General features: G+C 34.0%; 6 protein-coding genes across 6 annotated transcripts; 2 read left to right on the forward strand and 4 right to left on the reverse strand.

The window, feature by feature from the left end:
- Nucleotides 1-78: 78 nt before the first annotated feature.
- Nucleotides 79-967, reverse strand: PADG_07048 (uncharacterized protein; the record flags this gene model as incomplete). Its single annotated transcript, XM_010764086.1, has 4 exons — nucleotides 79-403; nucleotides 583-722; nucleotides 792-839; nucleotides 926-967. The coding sequence occupies 4 exons, from the start codon at nucleotides 965-967 to the stop codon at nucleotides 79-81; spliced, it is 555 nt and encodes a 184-aa protein (XP_010762388.1).
- A 4,526-nt stretch (nucleotides 968-5,493) lies between these two features.
- PADG_12230 (uncharacterized protein) lies at nucleotides 5,494-6,115 on the reverse strand (the record flags this gene model as incomplete). Its single annotated transcript, XM_010764312.1, has 3 exons — nucleotides 5,494-5,585; nucleotides 5,637-5,924; nucleotides 5,992-6,115. 3 exons carry the CDS (start codon nucleotides 6,113-6,115, stop codon nucleotides 5,494-5,496), a joined length of 504 nt encoding a protein of 167 aa, XP_010762614.1.
- A 169-nt stretch (nucleotides 6,116-6,284) lies between these two features.
- PADG_12231 (uncharacterized protein) lies at nucleotides 6,285-6,533 on the reverse strand (the record flags this gene model as incomplete). Its single annotated transcript, XM_010764313.1, has 2 exons — nucleotides 6,285-6,424; nucleotides 6,494-6,533. 2 exons carry the CDS (start codon nucleotides 6,531-6,533, stop codon nucleotides 6,285-6,287), a joined length of 180 nt encoding a protein of 59 aa, XP_010762615.1.
- Nucleotides 6,534-7,383: 850 nt separating this feature from the next.
- PADG_12232 (uncharacterized protein) lies at nucleotides 7,384-7,569 on the forward strand (the record flags this gene model as incomplete). Its single annotated transcript, XM_010764314.1, has 1 exon — nucleotides 7,384-7,569. One exon carries the CDS (start codon nucleotides 7,384-7,386, stop codon nucleotides 7,567-7,569), a length of 186 nt encoding a protein of 61 aa, XP_010762616.1.
- Nucleotides 7,570-7,681: 112 nt separating this feature from the next.
- On the forward strand, nucleotides 7,682-7,870 carry PADG_12233 (uncharacterized protein; the record flags this gene model as incomplete). Its single annotated transcript, XM_010764315.1, has 1 exon — nucleotides 7,682-7,870. One exon carries the CDS (start codon nucleotides 7,682-7,684, stop codon nucleotides 7,868-7,870), a length of 189 nt encoding a protein of 62 aa, XP_010762617.1.
- Nucleotides 7,871-12,163: 4,293 nt separating this feature from the next.
- PADG_07052 (uncharacterized protein) lies at nucleotides 12,164-12,647 on the reverse strand (the record flags this gene model as incomplete). The annotated part of the gene is made up of 2 exons (XM_010764087.1): nucleotides 12,164-12,385; nucleotides 12,477-12,647. 2 exons carry the CDS (start codon nucleotides 12,645-12,647, stop codon nucleotides 12,164-12,166), a joined length of 393 nt encoding a protein of 130 aa, XP_010762389.1.
- Nucleotides 12,648-12,712: the final 65 nt, after the last annotated feature.

Here is a 12,712-nt window from a genome sequence, read left to right on the forward strand (position 1 = left end):
GAAGGGGGGAAAGGGAATAAGAATGTCCAGGGAAGCAAAAAGTCTGGGGGGGGGGGCAAAATAAGGTGTTGTTGTTGGCTAGCGGATGGGAAGGAGAGAGCAAATGTCTTGGGCGCAGTGGGTTTCAACAGGAGCAGCCTGGCATGAGTCTTCAGTCCGAGCCTTCTCGAGCATCCAAACCTGGAGGACAGAGTGATAGTGTTCGTCGAGATGGATCATGGATTTGCTCAGCTGGCGTAGTTCGAATGGTTGGCGGTCGCCCAGTGCCAGTGGTTTGTGCAGGACATGCGCAGTGGATGTTCCAGAGAGTGGTGAAGGTTCGGCGGAGGTTGGAGTGAGCCCTGTCACATGCTCCGACCCCGAGTCCCCAAGGCTGTTGAGTCCCTTGGGCTTAGCGGGTTGTCTGGTTTAGTATGGACGCAGTGCTAGTACCGAACATTACACATTCCTTACGCATACATCTCAACATATCTTAATTCGCTTTTAAATTACAGCCATTACATTTGGACTCCAGGACCAATCTGGGGCAGTTCGCGTGACGTAAAAAATACTGCAATGATACATCATTCATTAATCAAATACTCCGCACGCAGCGCTATTGCGTCAGTACGCACTGCCCGCCATTCCAGAACAGCAGAACAGCCGCTCGGACAGGGCGCAATGCTCAACCTCGCCAAATCAACCATACCTCCCATGCGCTCACCGAGACGTTCTAATTGCGGCTGTCATTTCCTGTTATCACATCCCCAACGCTTAAATTAAACTTTTATATTCCACGCCATTCCTAAAACAGTCCCATGTGCAGGGTTCCATGCATTTAACTGGCAAGTTTCTTGGCGCTCGTTTCTTCAGGGGCTTTGTCAGCCCCCCCAAAAAAAAAAAACCCTCCCTCAACCACACTCTTTTCGGGGCTTCCCACACGGACCTTGAATCGAGAATCCATTGAAAACTTGGGAACGTCATCCATGCTGAATATTAATAGCTTGGTTGATATCATCCCAGGACCGGGGAACATCCAGCAACTTTAGAACTTTCTAGAGCTTTCCCCGGTTTTGCGTAGGCTTTGTCTGGATCTTCACACACCTCCTTACAAATTGCCCACTAGCGACAATAAACTTACCACGTCAGAATCCTCTCATCTCTAAAGCATACACAAATTGAAAATTTAGATTGGCCAAATACCAGACCGCGAACCACATCCCAATTTCTGCATACATACACACACACACACACACACACATACATATATATATATATACCTATGTCATTTTTTGTCCTGAGCAAGGAGAATCCATGGCTCAAAAGCTCCATTGTCGGCGACCAGATCACACGAGGCAAAGAGCAATAAAGCTTGAACTTGCCAAAGAGAGAACTAGTTAATCTGATTGCATTATTGGTCTCCACTTGCCCTTCAACTTTATCATCGGAGATTTCGTCATTGCTCGACCTACCCAGGGTACTAGGTATTGCTTCTCACTCTCGGGGCCCAATCACCGCACTGTGCTCTTGTGTATTGCCCAAGAGACTGGCTCCAACAGTTCTGATGAGAGTTCCGGGAATGAGGTTTCCCCCTTGTCAATCAATCTATGAATCCGACGACGGGTGGAGTCGTCCGGCCCCCCTTTCCTCCTCCCCCCCACCTTACATTAAAGTCTCTGTCCCAGAATCAGAGCTATGGAACTGCTGAGCTTGGTCCTTAACCCTTGAAGAAAAAACGGTTCTTAGGCATATATACCTTGAGCAAATTTCACTATCACGGAGTTTGAAATTCAAGCAAAGGATCTTCAAACCAATGAGGCATCGCCTTCATAGTGTCGGGTATACTCCGCCTCAAGGGGACGGCATTGTTTGGAATGGCTGGCTGGCTGGCTGGCTGGCTGGCTGGCTGCTGTATCCGCTCCGCCGGCAACTAACTGCTTCCGTGCAGAGCCTCAGAGAGGAAGAACCAACTGCCCCCGATTCGAGACGTCTGTACAAATTGCAGAAGGCTTATATAGTATAATCATTCCAACTCTGTACCTAGACTCAGCATCAGCTCCCACATATCCTCCCAGATTGAAAGCAGCAATGTAAAGATGTCTGATGCTGGCTCGAAGATTAAGGATGGCAAAAACTTGGAGTGGCCGTGAATTCCCTAGCGCCCTCCTGGTAGAGATAACTATATGAAAATATTGCAGCGGAAAACACAGCGAATGTAAGAGAGGCTGTTCCAAATATCGACTTAATTAAATGGGCCTTTATAGTGCTTGGCTGGTGATTTTGGCATTTTTGCCCCTTGGAGAGAAATTTCCATAGTGTGGTGCTACTGGTTAAATACCTGAGGAAATGGATGTAACTAGTCTTTCACTCTGAAAGTTTTCAAACATCAATCAATCCCCTGACTGAAAACCCCTTTTTCTTATATAATTTTATTTTATTTCTAATTCTTAATTTTTGATCATGAAGCTGCAATGTGGCATGCAGCGAAACTGGACTGTATTCCAATCCTTGAGCACTGTATTGATGATATATAGTTTTATACCTTGAGTTTTTGACTGGGTCGCATGAAACTTTCATATAAAGACCGACCAAGAGGTTCGACCGACAACAGTAACTAAGTTACCCGGAACGTAATCCTGTTGAATCATCACCTCTGTCAAGACGAAATACAAGGGATATAGCTAGCTATTGAAAGGGGAGGCTGCCTTTCATGAGCGAGGAAGTGCTTACGTGCTTATTATGAAAATACCTTGATGCAAACTGAGAAACTGAATCTCCGAGCTTCCTCTTTGAGAAGAGTGGATTCGTGCCCCGCTGGACCGCTCCGGAATTCCCCAGTTCGGGGGGTTCCAGTTGGGGAACATGGTTTTAAAAGTGGGGCCACTTTTTTTTTTAAAGTCCATTGATCGGTTAACTTCATCAACTCTGCACATAGAGAGTTGACAGACACCAACAACAACAACAACACATATTACTAAATAATATTTTCTATTCAACCTCGCCGGCCTCCAACACCATGGGTTAGGGAAAGGTTGAAACTAAAATTAATCAGTTATTTAAATACTATATAAAGTTTAAATATTATTATAAATATTATAATTAAATAAAATATATTATATTCAATTTATATTCAATTTTATCATTAAATGATTTTTTATTTTATAAAAATATTAAAATTATATTTATTAATATAATTATTATACTATAAATTTATTTTTTATATAATAAAATTTAAATATTATAATATATTAAAAATTTTAAAATATAAGTAAATATAATCTTTATAATTTAAAAAGTTAAAATAAATTTATAAATTAATTAAATATATTTTTTTATATTAAATTAAAAATTAATTTTAATAAATTTTTTATTTAAAAATATAATTTTAAAAAATATTAAAAAATAAAATATTATTTTAAAATAAAATTTTATAATTATATATTTAATTTATTTTTATATATTAAATATATTTTTATATTAAATATATTAAAGTTAAAATTAAATTTAATTAAATATTATAATTATTAATTATATATATTTATATTAATAATTAATTTTGATTAATTTTAATTAATTATAAAAATTATATATATAATTAAATTATTAAATTATTTTTTAATTTTTAATATATTATATTATAAATTATAATAATATAAAATATATAAATAAATATTAAATAATATATTTTTATAATTTTAAAATATATATATAATAATAAATTTATTATAATAAAATATTTAATTTTTATCAATAAACTATTTAAAAGTTTATTATTACTTATAATTTAATAAAATTAATAAAAAATATTATAAATAAACTTATAATTTATAAATAAATTAATATTTCATAATAAGTATTTAATTAAATTATAAAATATAAATTAATTAATTTTTTTTAAATATTTAAATATTATTATATTAAATACTCTATTGATCAATTTTCTTAATAGAAGAAAACAATATAATAAAATAATATTTAATTGATAATTTTTTAATCAAATAGTATATATTAACTTTTATTATCAGATTATTTTTTATTTACTCTGATTTATATATATTATTTTCATTTTTGTTAATTTTTTTAATAAAATTATTATTTGATTTATAAAAGTTGTATTCAAATATCATACTTTTTGAAAATGTGAAAATGATTTAATTCAGCTGCAGAGTCTATTATTTCATCTACTATTTTATCAGCTTAGTTTGTTACTTATTTAACTTTTTATATCTCTATCAAAGAAGTCTAGATCATATATATAAATATCACAAAAATAAAACAATTGCAGTGTATTAGATATTACATAAAACAAAATACTTTAATTTTAGTATTAGTTATTTAATTTAATTTAACTAATCAATAGTAATATCATAAAAATAAAACAATTGCAGTGTATTAGATATTACATAAAACAAAATACTTTAATTTTAGTATTAGTTATTTAATTTAATTTAACTAATCTATAGTTATTAAGTAAATCTTTAATGTGTTAAATTGAGTCTTGTTTAAGGGTCTTGAAGTGAAACATATTATGAGTGAGTCAATAGATTTACTATATTAAAAGTGTAGAGAATCTATTGGCTGAGCCATTTAAATTCTTATTTTTATTTTACATTATTTGAAACTGCACTAAAGAAGGAAACTCTGACCAACAAAGAGAATAATAAGAAAGTCAACTTTATTAAAAGTTGTATTTATTTTTCAATAAAAAATATTATATTTCTTTCTGATATTTTTCATCAGACAAGATTATTTAAAGGAATATTTGAATTTTAGTTGGACTGACTGTGTTTCCCTGGTACCTTTGTATCAACATTTGTCACCAATAAATAATTCAACCAAGGATGCTAAGACAAACTTACCATATTGCTTGCAACTATCGACTACTGAAAAACTAAGATATTTTTGCAGTAATCCTGAGTACGTCTAGATGTAATTACTCTCCAGATTTAATTTCAGTGATCACATCATCTTATGCCTCGATAATGGGATTATATAAACGATTTGGGTCTTGCCAGGTGCCAATGATTATGCATCTATTCCCATATGGAAAAAGTATGTCTCATAACTAGTTATAGCTCTGCAGAGCACGTTTGGCACACTCAAATATTTGGGGAAACTCAAACAAGATATCCTCAAACCTGTCCGCACCTGTACTGCTTCACTTGATTCTTGTGATGTCCCTGTTAAAAATCAGTATAGTTACTGCTTTGTCAGCAGACTTTTTGCTGTTTGTCAGTGGACAAAATTGATATGCTAAGATGTGCTTAAATCCACCAGTTGCCATGCGTTGTTTAATATTTGCGTTTATTATCTCATAATTTCCGGCGTACCATTGCTACAGCATATTATCTTTGGGCCAGTCACATAGCTGAGATAACTTCTGTAATTGTTTTTAATCTTTCCCAATCATGGCGAGCGCACTGCCAGTTAAGCACGTAGAAGAAAGACTTAAGATCATGCCGATGAATATGAGCAATATTAAGTAGCTCTTGAATCGCCATTAACTCCATTATGCTAGTCTGGTGCGCCGCTCGGTCCGCTACCAACCTCCTTGGCAAGATCATGGCTGATGAGCATGCTCGAATAACCGTCTGCTAACCGTTTGCCTTTTCTGGATCTGTTATTATGATGTTATTCTCTAAAATATCCTGATATACAATGTTCGCATCTAGATAAAGAGATTGATGCGCCTGTATTGCATCGCAAAGCATCATGAGCACGCTCCAAGGGAGACTTGCACTGGTAGATCGGGCCAAGCCAGCGAAGGATGCGGTTGTCATAATCCTCACCATTCTTGCCATAAGGACTTGGTTTGTGCATTGACTGAACTGAGAACGCTAGTTCATACTCCAGATCATCCCTTGCCAGCTGACTGGTGGAAGGCGATAGGTTGGGTTCCCATGTTCCTTTTCTCAGGGGCATCCCAGGGGCGGGCAAGACGATCGCTACATGTATTGTGATCAACAAATTTCTCGAGAAGGTTTCAAAATGACGCCTGTGTTTGTATCGCACGTATACTGTAACTTTCATATGCTCGCTTCCGTGGATTGTCCAGGCAGCTCTCTGAGAAGAGAGAAATTTCGCTCCCGAATTCAACGTTCTTAATTGAGCTGTTATAACCTCTTGCCTTCAGCATCTTTGACACTGTATCTGCATCTTCAATTACAGTTAGTGAGAGTTGCCCCTTTTTATTTTTATTTATTTTTGTTTGTTTTTCTTCCAAAGCTTTCAACTCTTCTTTCATATAAATTCCTTACTGATATATTTCATGGGCTCTCCACGTCCATGCTAATAATATGGTCCACTCAATCCAGGGGATCCTGTTTGCCAAAGAGTCCGTCATGACAATGGCGCAGCTCCTGTGCCAGACTGTAATTTTCAGCAGATTCGAATCTGAATGCCAATTTCTTCTCCAGAAAGTCGACAATGGACTTGAAAACCATGGCTAGTATAAGAAGAAAAATGTCCTAAGTGGATAATATCATCATTGGGTTGACACTTGTTGGCAAAGTACCGTCGTCATCATGACGTCCAACATTGGGGCTCATCTGCATTGATGATAATTTAACTAACGTGACTAGTTACTTGAGCTAGTGATATAAGCTTAAAGTTAGAGGAAACTTAACTATGTAGTTAACTCTCACAGTTGAACTAAGCCATTAATCACGTGATTACGTTGTGCCAATGAAAATGATCATTCCCATTTAGGCCTACGTACTCTCATTGTCATAACAGAATATAATAATACTAAATTTGCTCTTACGCACTCGCATATCACTATCTCGATTAGGGTTGCCCATTTTGATTGTGGATATAATGTTAATATGTTAACTAACTCAAAAGCAATGTAGTAATCCTGTTGCTCCCCAATGACATTTATGCCATATCAAATTTATGTCCAAAAAATCTCTCTTCTGATGATTGTGGGTATGAACAGGCAGTCTCTCTCTGCCAATTAACTAGCTAAATGGTCATATCTACATTTTTATATGCCCCTTTTTCCATTCAGATTTGTTAAGTTCTTCTTTGAGATGCAAGATTGTATTCACTGGATACAACAAGTTTGATTAACAGGTGGTCAAAAATAATAATTAAAAATAAATAAATTAAAAAAAAAAAGGCGACTCAAACTATCCACACTTACTCGCAGCAGCAGCAGCAGCAGCAGCAGCGCGACGAGCCAGAACAGTGCTACTAGGACATTGAGGCCGAAGCTGCTCTGTCCTGCCTGCCCAAGGAAACACCTGTCTATCAATATGAAAGCATGCCCCAAATGGCAGCACAGCCCGCACTGTTGACCGTGTATTTGTTGATGTCCCTGAGAGAATTGTTGTCGATGACTGTGAGAGGGTGGGCTGCAGGAAAATCACAGTCTTTCCCAAATCCAAGCCGCTTATAGCGAAGATGCCCGGACTCCCTAATGAAGTTGCCACCGAGTGGTTCCACGACAACCTATACGACAAGGTGAGAGATATGGGAATAAGATACTCTGCAGAGCTGGAAGGCATGGGCTCAGCTGCCATCGAGAACAGGGAGGCAGATTACACCGTGCAGCCCAAAAACCTTCTTCGCGGAAGGTCTGCGAAATGACCATTGGTCGTCGAGTCCGGGTTCATGGAGAGTCACGGGGACCTCAGCTACAATGTGAATTGGCGGATTCAGAAGTCGAAGCATGAGGTGAAAGTGGTAAATCACCGTTAATATGTCCGAAGGCCAAGGTCTCCATCGGGAGGTGGGACGAGCAGGTGGTGATCAGAGAGGACATCGTGGTGGGAAAACATCTGCGGCGGCAATTGCCTGTTACCGTGACAGGCGGTCCTCTGCGGATAGTTTCCATCTGCGACATGGGCCAAGCAAATCTGGAAGCGGTCTTAGATTGGTGGCCTATTGAGACCGATTCCTGAAGGGGGCATACAGTATTGGGATTTGTATGCCGGCCAGGGAGGCGACCCGGCAACAGCAGCAGGGATCCGCACTTCCGCTCCTTTCATCTCAGTGTCCAACTTTAAGTATTTAATCCACAAACACCGAAGAAAATCACATGCTATTCAATATAAACCTCCTTACAGACTATGGATTCTCAATGACTCCTTGTTTAAATACTGTAATGGCCTGAAGCCTGATTAGTGCTTTCTTTTGCAATCAAACATTTCATATACCAGTCGTACAATAGATCATACTATCCTTCCGCTCCCAATTTATACACTCTATATTCATTCTTGCAAATTCACCTTCACGAACTTTCCACCCTTTCCATCCTTTTCCTTCTCTTACGAATTCGTCTCTTGTAGCTAGGGAGTGTTAGGACTGTATTCAGGAGCACGCCCACAACACTGCCAAATTTGATGATTGAGATCACCAAACCACCTGTGAGAGTCAATTGAGTATATCACTTTTACCAACGTCATAAAAATAAAATTAAATGTATAACTATATCTTTAACATAACCAACCGGTAGCTGCGAACACTACCAAGCTGCGAATTTTTCAACTACCTCACTCAAATTTGAAGCCTCCCAATCACAACTTCAAAAAAGTAATTCAATAGAATGTAGAAATAGATTATTATCTACTAGAACAGCTTCTCATTATATGGTCAGCATTATGACAGGCACTGTAGTGTGGTAAAGATTGCTGTTGAGATGCATCTTAACAAATCAGAATTTGGTTTCTCAAGATGCTAATTGAGCTGTTCAATTTGATTCTGATCTTGCTGTACATTCAAAAAGAATTGAACCTTAACAATAGCTCTAGTTCTTGTCTTTTTCTCAATTCTCTACTCATTCTCAATCTTGAAAATTTTAACTTCTTATCATTGAGTAGATTTATCCTTTATTGACATTAGAAAGTCTGTTCAAGTTGATTTATTATAAAAAATTAGCTGTTAAAGAGATTCTATATATAAAAAACTTTTTGCAAACTCTTTATATAATATTCTAGCTGATGAGAGTTCTAAAATATATATAAATTTTAAAAATTTAAAAAAATTAAACAATTAATAATATTAATATATATAACTAAATTATAATCTTTGGAAAATATGTTATAATAAATATACTATTAAATATAGTTTTAATACTTTTTTATAAAATAAAAAGATAAATTTATTTAAAAGAGAAAAAAATTATTTAAATAAAAAATTATAATTATAAAAGATTATTACTCAAATATAAATCTATTATATTAATTTTTTCAAAGATTTATTTAATAAATTAATTGATAAATCATTTAATTATAATTAGTAATTTATTCAATTAAATATAACTATATTTTTAAAATTAAAAGTTGAGTTTTATATTGAATAATTATATTTTACTTATTAAATTAGATATTTTTAGTAATATTATTATATATAATAATATAAATTTTATTTTATTTTATTTTATTTTATTTTATTTTTCTTTTTAATAATATTAAATAATTATTAGTAAATAATCTTCTATAAAAAAATATTTTAAATTTTAAAAAATATATTTAATTATTAAATATAACTATTAAGTAATCTAATAATCATATATTTAATATAATAATAATTAAAAATTTAAATTAATTAAATTATTTATATATTTTTAAAACTTAATTTTTTTAATTTTATATTATATATTTAAACTTTTTTATATATTTATTTAATTTTTATAATTTATTAAATGTTTACTATAAAAACTTTAACTTATTTATAATTTTTTAAACTTACTTAAAATATATTTTATTAATAATATTAAGTTATAAATATTAAACTTTTTAAATATTTAATTTATAAAATTAAAATTTATTAAATTAAATTAATAAATAAAAAATAAAAATTTTTTATATTGAAAAATGCTTTAATTATCTATATTATATATATTTATATATTTAGTAATATAGTTAGCTTATTTAAAGTCTAAATAATATAATAAAATTGATATTAATTTTTTTAAATTTATTATAATAAATTTATAATTATTGATTATAGTTTTTATATAAAAAATTTTATAATTAAAGATTATTTATTAAATTTAAATATAAAAAATATAAATCATAAGCTTTATTCTTAAAAGAAAAAACTAAACTAATAAATAGATATAACTATTAGTAAATTGTTAAAAGAATAGAAAAAAATTACATATATTTAGAAACTTTTAGAGATTATTGAAAAGAACTCTTTATTGATATACTTAGATAATTTAAAAAGTAAACAAAAACAGTTAAAAGTTGGTATAATATTAATATATTTTAAATTAAATTCAGAGTATAAGATGTTTTTATAAAACTTAGAAAATGAGTATAAGGTTTTTAACATTGAGTTATTTGCAATTCAAAAAGCTTTTATAATAATTAGTAATATTGTCTCTCAGAAATTAAATGTTAAAAAATATTTAGATATTTTTAAATAATTAAATAATATTGAAAAGATTCATAAGATATAAAATTTAAAATAATCAGATAAATCTTGAATTAATTTAAAAAATAGTAAAAAGAATTAAGTTAAAGAATAAAAATATTTATATTTATTTATTTTAAGTACCTACTTATGTAGATATCTTAGAAAATAAAAAAGTAGATCTAGCAGCAAAAATTAAAACTAAAACTCAAAGAGTGACTTAAAAAATCATATTTTAATAAATAAATAGAGAAGAAAAGTACTCAATACATAAGATGTGAAATGAAATCAAAATGAAAGTCTTCATTAATAAAATATAAAAAGAAAACTTTTTCTTCCATAATAAAACTGAAACTCTGATATGACTACTTTAAATCATATATGAAAAGATTTAGAAACTCTTTAAACTCTGATAGATGTGATTTCTATTATTTAATTGAAAATTCAAATCATATGTTAATAAATTGCTTATTGAATAATAAGACTAGAAAAAAACTAAATGAAAAATACTCAATTAATCAGTTAAACATAATTTTTTTTTTTAATACTAAATTAGAAAGAAATTTTCTGATAAGTTTATAGAGAAAATAAAAATTGCCTCTAAAGAATGAACTTTAATCTTAAATAAAATTGATATTTAATTTATACAAGTACTGATATTGAACTAAAAATATTATTTTATTTTTTAAATATATTATTTATTTAACATTACTTTTATTAAATTTTTTTTTGTGGTATTTTGTCTAACTAGTTTAACTAGATAGACATAGTTATTAACTAAACACATCTTAAATGAAAAAGAAGAAGAAGAAAAGTAATAATAATAATAATAAATAATAAAAAGATAATATTTTATTTTTAAAAATTTTTATAAATACAAATTTATATAATATTAATATATTTTTTAGAAGTAGGTTGCCCCATCTGGTATGGCGCCGTCCGTCTGCGGCCTGGCGTGGCCCCTTGTAGTATGGCGTGCTCCCAGTCGACTCGCCGACGTCATCTGCCGCGACTATATAAAGCTGCTTCGATGCGTCCTTATCTCCCCCCCTTCATCCTTTTCCTTTCTTCTTTGTCTTCTCTGCCCCTGACGTCTCCCCCCTTCCCATCTCCCAATTGTCCCTGACGCGCACTGCCTCCTCTCTTCCCCGTGCTCGCTCACCCGTCCATCACCCTGATATTGTCGTTGCGCGAAGAACGCCCCTTCGAACCCGCCTAGGGGACTTTTTTTTTTTTAATATAACACTTCCTTGCCCACTCCCTTCCTCTGCTCCTCTTACTGTTCCTCCACTCTTTGTGATACATGTGATTAAAAAAAAAAAAAAAATTCCCCTCCTGTACTAGCAGCCGGTCAGCTGGTCAGCCCCATCCACAGTCCCCCTTTATTCCTCTGGAACCCCTCTCTCGTGCTTCGGATGTGCCTCCAGCTCAGCGGCCAATGGCAAAAACGCCTCATCTCAGTGAACCCCGTGGGAATGGGCGGTCAATCCCAACTGCGGCGTAGCTGAACCAGCGCCATTCTTCCCCGACCCTTGGAGACTTGTTCTTTGACTTGTCATTTGCTGCTGCCTCGATGTGTCGGGACGAAAAAATAATGGGAAGGGGGGATCGATCACATGCCGCTTTTCCAGCCCTCAGCTCATGCTTCAAAGGACCCCAGTATCAACTCCAGCTTGGCGATCTCACCGTCTGGCCTGGCATCCCCGACGGGAAATCCCCATGATATGTCAAACGCGGCGAGCAGGCTGAAATCACATCCGGCATCCTCGCGTCGATACCAACTTGCTCAAAAATTGATTTAAGTGGAGGACCGGTTAACCAATCAGAAGTGATTTTTGTGAACGTCAAGCTGTAAATTAACAGCCAAGATCTTCTTGTGAGCATGCTTCAGATATAGCGTCATGAATTTCTTGAACTTTTTCGCAACAGGCATGGCCATGATTATCTGTTCAAATCCGTGGTGCTCCATGCGCCGAATGAGCCAACCTACAGAGTGCATCCATTCCATATCACTTTCTGGAGACGGAGCCTCATGCCCTGCTGCCTGAGTAGGATGATAGGAATTATGGTGCATACATGCAATGCTCCAACACAGGGACGAAGCAAGGCAACAAACTAGTCCCGTGTCAAAGAACTAGAGACTTGCCACGCCCAACCTTTGCCCTTGATATCACCTTCCTCCAGCCAATAGGTCGGTCTGTCGAGCCATGGTCCCTGCAAGATGGACTGCGGGGAATCGATCCCGGACTAGACGGATTACCAGTATTTCCTCGCGTCGCGCAGTTACCAGCCTCAACCATTAACATTTTCTCAGATCGAATGCTCCGCCCATGCAGACAAAAATACCGTTGCCCAGGTTATATCCCTGTCA

This window comes from Paracoccidioides brasiliensis (assembly GCF_000150735.1).
Source record: "Paracoccidioides brasiliensis Pb18 unplaced genomic scaffold supercont2.10, whole genome shotgun sequence".
NCBI lineage: Eukaryota > Fungi > Ascomycota > Eurotiomycetes > Onygenales > Ajellomycetaceae > Paracoccidioides > Paracoccidioides brasiliensis.